This window comes from Nipponia nippon, unplaced genomic scaffold (genome assembly GCF_047370975.1).
Source record: "Nipponia nippon isolate SJK-2023a ecotype South Korea unplaced genomic scaffold, ASM4737097v1 scaffold_3, whole genome shotgun sequence".
NCBI lineage: Eukaryota > Metazoa > Chordata > Aves > Pelecaniformes > Threskiornithidae > Nipponia > Nipponia nippon.
In genome coordinates this window covers 2,039,535-2,049,508 of record NW_028262347.1, presented here as the reverse complement: position 1 = coordinate 2,049,508, position 9,974 = coordinate 2,039,535, and the positions used below count along the sequence as shown (strand labels likewise).

The following is a 9,974-nucleotide window of genomic DNA, read 5'->3' as shown; positions in this document are numbered from 1 at the left end:
TAAAGGGATCCTATTAAATTTCAAACATAAGCAGTTAAAAACCACACAAAACCTGCAGTCTGCCAGCTTGCAAATTTACAATTTCTTGATGATTGCCTCCTCTGTTCCCCACAGAAAAATCAATGTACAGAGAGAGAGATCAATCTTCAGCTATCAAGGCATATTCAGTTCTCTGAGCCTTATGTCAGATAACACCAAACAACAGCGCAGCCTTTTCCTGGGCTCAAAGATGTGAAACATCCTGTATCAAAAGTTGGGAAAAGAGGGGGAAGGAGGGATCTTGCGGTGACTTCCTTGTGAGGGAAGTTCTGCATCTCTCTGCGGGTGAATTGGTGTTTCTTTAGTTATCAGGTCAGGGTGAGGAAGGAAGGAATATTATTTTAATACTAATTTAAACACCTGTCCCAGATCCCAGTGGCTGGAATAGCTATTGCTGAGAAGAACACCTTGGCTTTTGCTAGTGCCAGTATTGCATATTCAGCTTGCTGTAGGGAAACAGGCATGAGCCTGCCCTGGTAGAACTGCGTGCTACAGCCAGGCTTCGGGGAAGCTGCTGAGATGGTCCCAGGGGTGTAGTAGTGTCAGTGAGTGGCTCTGCTTGTTGAACTGAAAGTCAGAGAAACAAGGGATGTGGTAAAAACTTGAGGTTTAGAGCTTGCCTTTGGCTAACTGGTCATTAAAAACAGATCTGAGCATCACTGCCTGTACTCTGGGGATTACCGATCCAGCTCTCCTGCTGTATGTAGTGTAGGCAAACTCAGTTTCAAATTCCTCCGTCCCGACAAGCTGGCCAGGTATTATAACACTTAGCAGAAGGATAGAATTTAAACTGCCTGTGCAGCAACTCAAAAACCAAACCAGTGTCCGTCTTAGGAATATGCGCATCAACCCTTGGCTGCTCGTGGTCCTGTCTACCTGTGGCACGCAGCACAGGCTAGCAGTGAAGGCAAGTAAGGACTCTTGCACTGACAAACGTGCTCTGCCTCCCCTCAGGTGTTCTTGTTCTCCCTTGAGCCCTCCTGGCTCTAAAAAGAGAGATAGGCTGGTCAAGAATCGAGGTGAGCGCAGCGCTGGAAGAGCTGTCAGTGTCCTGTAACTCTACTTAGGTTGACAGTTTTGTCCATGCCTCCCTGCAGGCTAATCTTTTGCGGTGCTCAAAGGATTTAACTGCGTAAATGCAGAAATTTGGCAGCCAAAGATCAGGGTGTTAGTGCAAAGTGTTGGATCTGGAGATAAAATCAAGGTTTCTTCCTGCCCCCAAAGCCTGACTCAGAGAGCAAGAACTGAGCTGCAGCAAGCTCAGAAGGAGTTGATGAAGTTCAGATACGCATTCAGGAAGCCTGTAGGATCCTCCAGCTGTGGATAGTGGCTAATGTGGTCGTCCAGCACCGACACCGTGGACATGGGAAGCACCTTCCTGTTGGAAGAATGCAGCCAGGCTTAAGCACAGGAACTGCAGCAGGCTCAGCCCGCAGCCAGCCAGATGCTGCCCATGAGGAGGACAGTACCCTCTTGCACAGCTGGGATTCTGCTCATAACATGGTTTTAGGACAAAAAAAGCCTGTAGCAGCTACAGTTGACCACTCTTCCAAGTGCTGGATTTAATTCAGGTTAGTTTGGAGGAGAAGACTACCTCAGTCAATAAATCTTAACCTCTGTCTGATGTGGTTTTAAAATGCATGATTGATTTGACTGAGAATTGTGACTTTGATGCCTAAAATGGGGAAGCAGTCTCCAAATTGCAGAAGGCTCCGACTGAATCACCTGGCTGTGCAGGTTACAGGTGGGAATTAAAAACAGTTTCCATGAAAAGGGAATTGAAGGAAAAGTCCGAGACAAAATCTCCCTCGAAATGAAACCCCAGTTGCGCATTCCCGCTTTGTGGCGGGTATTGTCTTACTTGTAAAGCTGAAGAAACTCTGGGTGCGGATTCACAGGGTCCAGGGGGCCATAGATTAGATGCACTGCAAGAGAGAAGCACAGACAGAGCTTTTATACCCAAGGACATCCCTAAACCAAGCCTGTTGCAGACATGTTCCCCCCTCGCATGGAGCTTGGGAAGCTTTCAGCAGAGCACTGAGCAAACCAGCTGCCGAAAGGGCTCTTGCTTCTCTGCCCTGGGGTCAAGTTCAGCCTCCAACCTTCCTCCTGCAAACACCAAACCTTTCCTTGAGTGGTTGCAACTTCTCTTGAGCTTGAAAAGCACCTCGGCTTCCCTAGGGCAGCAGCTGGAGAAACCGGAGGCTGCGAACCAGCCTCTAAAAGAAAGTTACCTCTGCTCAGTGGAACAAAGTCTTTTTCCTCTTACCTTAACAAGCTCACGGCTCTGCGCTGTAACTGAGCCTTAAACTAGAGCAGGGAAGTTTGCTATCCCTGCACAAACCAGATTTGAGCCACGTCGTCCTCATCAGCATAACGAGAGGCTCCAGCGATTAGTGGAAGGAGCCAGCACAACGCTCCAGTGCATGCAGGCGAGGGGGGCGATTCCCAACATCCCAACCAGTAAATCAAAGAAAATGGATTCCTACTCACGTGGGACAGAGGTGGACATCAAAGCCCCAACCCAGCGGTCTCTGTGCTTCTTTCTCTGGTTTATGTACTGCAAAATACTAAAGAGAAACCTGTTGTTACGCAGCGGACAGTGCCTCCGGGTGCTGCACAGCCTGGAAATCGCTCTCAGGGCAACGTACGCCTGTGCAATGAGACCGAGGTGGAATCTGCATCTCCCACGGACCGCCTCCTTAGGGCAGCAGCAACAAAATCAGTCTGCTGACCATCCCTGAGCTTAGCGAACAGCCTAAGGTGGTTTGTTTTTTTATTTAGACAGTCGGCAAATAAAAGTGCAGATGAGGTTGGGACCCTGACTCCAGCTCTTGCCCCTGTCAGCTCTGTGCCCTAAGAGTCCTACTGGAAAATGATCCAAGTTCATTTAGGAAGGGGGAAACAACCCGTAGTCTGGGGAGAGAGGAAGATGGAGTTTGAATCCTTCTCAGATGAGACGGAAGCAAATTTGGGTCCTCTGCTCCCAGTCAAATGCCACGGGGTTGTTCAAGGGGGTGAACCATCGTAACCCAATGATGAACCTGTAACCCAATTACTGACAGCCGTCTGAACGTGAGCCAGCAGTGTGCCCAGGTGGCCAAGAAGGCCAATGGCATCCTGGCTTGTATCAGGAACAGTGTGGCCAGCAGGAGCAGGGAGGTGATGGTGCCCCTGTGCTGGGCACTGGGGAGGCCGCCCCTCGAATGCTGTGCTCAGCGCTGGGCCCCTCACCCCAAGGCGGCCATGGAGGGGCTGGAGCGTGGCCAGAGCAGGGCAGCGAGGCTGGGGCAGGGGCTGGAGCCCAAGGCTGGGGAGGAGCGGCTGGGGGAGCTGGGGGGGCTCAGCCTGGAGAAGAGGAGGCTGAGGGGAGCCCTCATCGCTCTCTGCAACTGCCTGAAAGGAGGCTGGAGCCGGGGGGGTCGGTCTCTTCTCCCCAGGAACAAGCGATGGGACGAGAGGGAACGGCCTCAAGCTGCGCCAGGGCAGGGTTAGGTTGGGTATTAGGAAAAACTTCTTCCCGGAAAGGGCTGTCAGGCCCTGGCCCAGGCTGCCCAGGGCAGGGGCTGAGTCCCCATCCCTGGAGGGATTTAAAAGAAGGGTAGCCGTGGTGCTTGAGGACATGGTTTAGTGATGGCCTTGGCCGTGCTGGGTTAACGGTTGGACTCGATGATCTTAAGGGTTTTTTCCAACCGTAACGATTCTATGATTAACCTTTGTGCCAGGCAGTGCAGTAAGTCCCAGCGGGCTGCAAACAAGCACCGAGAGGTTGCTCCCTTGGCAAACTCCACACTGCTTCGCTCAAGTGGTGGAGCCAAAAGCAGGTTTGCAATCAGATCCTACACAATGGGGCAGATATCAAGCTGCTAAAAGCCAACACAGAGGCAGCACCATCTCAGCACTCCCATGCTCGGCTCACCGGCAGCGCAGCAGCTCTGAAACCATTTCAGTGCCCCGCAGAAGAGGAGTCCACGCTGAACTACTGCATGTGGAGGAGTGCAGGAGAAGATAAATTGCACTAGTCAGGTCTTACAGCGAAACTCTGAACTGCTGACAGCTCCTTGGCCTGTCTCGTCACCCCAGCCAGCAACTCGGGGTGACTCCTTGCTTCAGCACAGCTCTCAGGGGCTGAGGCGCACAATTTAAACATCAGGTTTGAGCCAGTTGGGTTATAAAAAGCTTTCCAAGGACGGGAAGCTACACTAAATAAATGTACTGACACGTGACATTTAAGGGGCTGGAGATATTTCGTCACTGAGCTTCCTATCACGGCTGCGCTGCCAGCAAAGGTGACATTGCAAGAATTTGCCACGACAGGACTTGCCAAGTGGGCGGCGTGTCAGCCATGTATCTGTTGCTGGGCTTGGGCAAGTATCCCTCGTTACAAGAGGCAATTAGCCGGCGCTCTTTGGAGGGGCTGAGCCGTTTGGTCCTTACTGCGATTTGGCTGGAGATTGTCCCCAGCGGGAGGAGAGGCGTTTGCACGCTGGGGGAGAAGGACGCGCACAGGCCGTGCTGAACGGGGATACTGAACTCGCAACCACCAGCCCGAGGTCCTTCCAAAAGTCCCAAACTGGAGAGAACCTGATCAAGCTCCAGTTGTTAACAAAACCCCACAAATTCAAGCCCCTAATTTCCAAAGAAGAAAAAACCCCACAGCGTACATCTCCAGTGTTGTCCTTCTCCCACCGAGTGCAGGCTCAGATCCTCCTGACTCCAGACTTCACTTACCTGCCTTGCCTCATCCCCGCTCCTACATCACACCCTAGCTCTTTTCTGGGGGGCAACGATGATCCCAGACCCCAACAGAAGCAGCTGGAGGCTCCGGGAAGCCAATGTCCAGGGATCTGGCCGAGCTCCGGCAACCTCCGAGCCGCTGCAGGGCTCTGCCTGCAAACAGAGGGATGCCACAGGCGTAAAACTAAAGTCGTGCAGCAATTAACGGTGACGTACCTGTCAACGACGAGATTCCCGTCGTTGGTCCGCACCGCCGTCCACATGTCCCAGTACTCTGCCTGCGAAGGCTGCGTGTAGGGCCCGAAGACCGCCCCGAGCCTGAAAAAAAAGAGTTCAGAGCGGCATGGCAGGAGCTGTGTCAGCGTATGGCTCAAAAACTAGCCGAGGGCAAATAAACAGTCGAGCGCTTCCAGCTTCCACTGCGAAACACATGGGTGCAAGCGCAGCACTGCAAATCATCCCCCAAAGGCTCCCAGTGTTGGGCTTAGTGGCCGATCTAAAGGGCTTTTTGGAAAAAAAGAGGGTTTGCAACATCTGATAAAAATATATATCCGATTGCGTGCCGTATGCAAAGTGTGGTTAGGGTTTTCGTTGCCTCTGTCACACGTGCAAGTCCGATACTCGTGGGAGAGAAGGATTTCAGTGTACAGCGAAAAGCCGTGTGGTTTATTATTAGGCTGAAGCACTTTGCCAACCTGGAGAGGGAATGGCCCGGAGGACCAAGGTCACTCAAATCTAGGGGCAAATCTCCCCTGGGACAGCGCCGGGGGATCCGCTCACCTGCCAAATACCCGCTACGCTAATTCCAGCGTTGGCCCCCTCCCTGCGTGGCCCGCACCCCCCGTACGGACTGCGTGGAGACCAGACTCACCCTCTGGAGAAGAAAAAGAAGTTCATCAGCCGCGTGATGACAGGGGACAGCAAACCCCCATCCTTGAGGATCTTGGGCAGAAGGAAAAAAGGAGACAGCACCACTCGGTATTGTACAGATGGGATAAATCCTGCCTCCTCGGGCGGCTTTTCTTCCCACGCTCCCAGATTGCAGCAATTTCCCCGCTCAGCCCCGACCCTTGGTAATGCCGAGATGTACGTGAGCTCTCGACAGTGAGACATCAGCGCTTCAAGGGGTGATTTGCTGGGACGTTCGGATGAGACGAGCCGCATCCTGACAGCCCCTGCCTCTCCCCACCGCCTCTAACGATGCCTGTGAGCAGCTCAGGTGCCATGACCGAAGCGGGAAAAGCAGCAGGCATTTGAGCCAGCTAAAACCCCAAACTCACGGAGCCAAACATCTGCTCGAGGGGCGATGCAGTACGACTAGAGGGGGTAGCAGCTCACCTTCTGGATGAACCGGGGGTAATGCGTTTCGGGGAAAATCCCTGGAAGGATGTGAGAGAACAGAGCTGTAACGCTACAAGTATTTTGCTCCGCATCTCCCAGTCTCTCCCCTTCGTTGTGGTGCCACAAAAGGCACCGCAAACGCAGCCCGAGGACTGACGCTCCCGGTTAATTACAGCACCTTAATTGCAATTTGATTGGGGTTCAGGTGGTGCTTTCCCTCGGGTGATGGAGATGGGAAGGTCATCCCATCCCATGGATCCCCATCCTGTCCCATGGATCCCCATCCCGTCCCATGGATCCCCATCCCTTCCAGCCCACACATCCCCCCACGCCAGGCAAACCTTACCTCCGTTGGATAAACAGAGGCTGTTGATCAAGATGCTTCCAGTTTTATTGTGCTCATACCTGGGGACAGACGAGAAGAAGGTGAAACACAACGAGACCTTCTCCAGGTTCCAAGAAGTGACTGACCAACGGGTCACATTAACAGTGTCAGATCATCTCTGCTCCCCTGCTTGAGAAGAAGGAGCTCAGGAGGGAAGTTAAACATCCTAGCAGCTGGGATCTGATAGATGGCAGCCTCAGATCTGCCCACCATGGATGGGCCCCAAGGCCTCCCAACCTTCGTTACAGCTGTAGGTACAGGGGAAGGTGGGTTCTGCGCTACGTCCTTCCATTTATCTGCTGGAAATCATCTTGCCGGGGACAACAAAGAGCAGCCAGAGCATCAGTGGTTGCAGTGACCTGTGGAGCAGCTCCTGTGCGACCGTATCCCCGTAATCGTGGGACAGGAGATTAATCCTCTGGTGGCGGAGGCCGAGGTGACGCACCAGCCCCTCGACGATGCTGGCTTGCTCGAAGATGGAGTAGCGGTGGGGCCTCTGCGAAGCAAAGCAGGAGAGGAGCCGCGGTGAGAGCCTGACCCGCCATGAGCCCACAAACTCCAGAATAAACACGCAAATGGAGGAATGTGGGGTGGAGACCAGTAGTTTGCGACCCCGGACAGGGCAATCGGGATGTCCTGGGCCAGCAGCTACGTCCACAAGGCCACGGGAGCACTGCCCGTGCCCCAAAGGGGTCAAGGTGTGCTTCGGAGTCACGTCAAACCCAAGTAAAGGCAAGACAGTGACAAGAGCCAGTCTCCACCACGCACCTTCCCCATCCCTTCCACTATTATAATGTCTTATTCCTTTTTCAGATGTAAACGGGAGAAGAAACTGGACTGCAAACGCCAGTTTTCCCCGGGTGGCACAGCAGAACAACCTCGGGGCCAAAAGCAACTGCAAAAATCCTCTTCCCAGGCTACTTACAGGCTTGTCGCTGAAACCAAATCCTACAAAATCCAGAGCAATCACCCGGTGAAACCGCTGGGTCAGCCCTTCCCAGATCTGGAAGAGAAATGCATTAAAAAAACGGCTGACGGGAGCCGAGAGAGGAAAAGTCTGCGGCGATGCACAGCCGTGGACGGGCACGCTTCCCTCCGCTCCCCCAGACAGCACCTTCCAGCTCCGAGAAAACCACAGGAGGTCGAAATTTCCCAATAAACAGCAAGACCATCCCCAAAAAAACCACGCCAATAAATAGTTGTGGGTCTTTTCCTCCTGCTTTAGGAAGAAACCACGCAGTTTGCTGTGGGCATCCAACCCCCCGTGTATTCCCTCCCCTCACCTTGCACCAGTCGTAGCTGGAGGTTGGGAAACCGTGCAGGAGGACGACGACGTCGGAGCTGCCGACGGCGCCGGTCGAATCTGGGGATGGAACGGGGAAACTCAGGGTCAGCTTTTTCCCAGTTTCCCAGTTTCCTCCCCTAGAAGCCAGGCATTGCCTGGGAGCCCAACCAGCAGCACGGCGTTACCTCTCCCCCTGCTCCCCCAAAACCAAGCACGGCTTTGACTCGCACCACAGCTCCCCAGTGCCAGCGTGGCTTCGGAAACCCGGCCAGACGAGCCACCACGGCCGCCAGCACCGGCTACTTGATGCAAACCAGGGTTTTATTTAGCACAATTTCATTGCAGCTGCCCCTAAGTTGCTACGATGGGTGAGAACCAACTCCAGCAAAAAGGGTTTTTGGTCTCTCTTCCTTGCTGCCACCCATCGCAGGCTCTTGGGATCCTTCCCCGCCAACACCAAGGTATTGCCGCTGCCGCGCAAGAACCGACCTCCGCGGCTTCACCCAATTAAAATGTTTTGATAACGAACAGCCACGCTGCGCCTGGATCCCCCTAAAGCTGCTATGTTGTGGGAGGGATTTGCCATCTCCTTGCCTGGCCCTGGGGACATCCCCGGCGCCACCGAGGGGAGCAGAGCCCCCAACCCCGCTCCCCACCGGGACGGAGGAGGTGTCCCCAGGGCTCGGCGCGGCCCCGTCACCTCTGTAGAAGATGTTCTGGTCCTTGTAGGTGAAGTAGCCTCCGGAGGATCTCCAGGAGAGGAGAGCCGGGGAGAGCTGGGGGGGCGGGATGTGCAGGTAGACGGCGAGGAGGGGCACGCTCAGCAGCCCCACCTGCACCCACCACTCCTTCATCCTGTGGAGAGAGCGAGACCACTGTCTGCTGGGATTTGCCACATAACCCCCACGTCCCCAAAACCCACCGCCACGTCCCCATAACCCACCACCATGTCCCCATAACCCCCACGTCCCCATAACCCACCACCATGTCCCCATAACCCACCGTCATGTCCCCATAACCCACCACCATGTCCCCATAACCCACCACCATGTCTCCAAAACCCACCACCATGTCCCCATAACCCACCATCATGTCCCCATAACCCACCGTCATGTCCCCATAACCCACCACCATGTCCCCATAACCCCCACGTCCCCATAACCCACCACCATGTCCCCATAACCCACCACCATGTCTCCAAAACCCACCACCATGTCCCCATAACCCACCATCATGTCCCCATAACCCACCACCATGTCCCCATAACCCACCACCACGTCCCCATAACCCACCACCATGCCCCCATAACCCACCGCCATGTCCCCATAACCCCCACGTCCCCATAACCCACCACCATGTCCCCAAAACCCACTGCTATGTCCCCAAAACCCACTGCCATGTCCCCAAAACCCCCGTGCCCCCATAACCCACCACCATGTCCCCATAACCCACCGCCATGTCCCCAAAACCCACCGCCATGTCCCCAAAGCCCCCCACCACGTCCCCAGAACCCTGACCTCCCCAGAACCTCCACATCCCCAAGGTGGCAGGTCCATGACAGAAAGTGCAGTAAAGGTTAGGGGGGGTCTGAGGGGGGACGTGGGCTCCATAGGGGTCTGAGGGATGGATGTGGGCTCCATAGGGGGTCTGAGGGAGAACATGGGCCCCATTGAGGGGCTGAGGGAAGACATGGGCTCCACAGGGGTCTCAGGAGGGACGTGGGCTCCATAGGGGTCTGAGGGGGGACATGGGCTCTATAGGGGGCTGAGGGGAGATGTGGGCTCCATAGGGTCTGAGGGGGGATGTGGCCGCCAAAGCCCCGCCCCCAGGCTGCACCCCAATAAGCCCCGCCCCGTCACAAGGCCACACCTCCATGAACAAGCCCCGCCCCACGGACTAAGCCCCGCCCCATCAGGCCCCGCCCCTCGGGGCAGCGCTTGCCCCCGCAGGCCACGCCCCCCTCCCCGCCGTGCGCCCCCTCCCCTGAGGAGGGAGGGCAAGCCCCGCCCCCCGGCGGCGGTGGGCGGAGCCTCCGCGCCTCGCGGGGCGGGCGGGCGGGGGGAGCGCGCGCGCGCCTCACCTGGCTCAGGTGCTTCGGCCGCGCGCCGGCATGGCGCTCCGGAGGCGGGGCCAGCGCCCAGCTCCGCCCCGCGCATGCGCCGCCTCGCCCCTCCCCCCGCTTCCCGC

At 55.6% G+C, this 9,974-nt stretch overlaps 1 protein-coding gene across 4 annotated transcripts; it reads right to left on the bottom strand.

Moving 5' to 3' along the window:
* Window positions 1–82: 82 nt before the first annotated feature.
* Window positions 83–9,966, bottom strand: MEST (mesoderm specific transcript). Of its 4 annotated transcripts, none has more exons than XM_087767285.1 (12): window positions 9,868–9,966; window positions 8,488–8,642; window positions 7,786–7,865; window positions 7,428–7,505; window positions 6,862–6,998; window positions 6,464–6,522; window positions 6,115–6,155; window positions 5,648–5,718; window positions 4,771–5,094; window positions 2,533–2,609; window positions 1,901–1,964; window positions 83–1,417 (listed from the first exon to the last, which is right to left on the bottom strand). In XM_087767285.1, the coding sequence occupies exons 2-12, from the start codon at window positions 8,639–8,641 to the stop codon at window positions 1,300–1,302; spliced, it is 1,203 nt and encodes a 400-aa protein (XP_087623411.1). In that variant the 5' UTR covers window position 8,642; window positions 9,868–9,966; the 3' UTR covers window positions 83–1,299. The 4 variants fall into 4 exon arrangements, with proteins under 4 accessions (XP_087623411.1, XP_087623413.1, XP_087623409.1 ...); XM_087767287.1 differs by having other exon boundaries at window positions 4,993–5,094; window positions 9,868–9,965; XM_087767283.1 differs by having other exon boundaries at window positions 6,862–7,505.
* Between the last annotated feature and the right edge of the window lie 8 nt (window positions 9,967–9,974).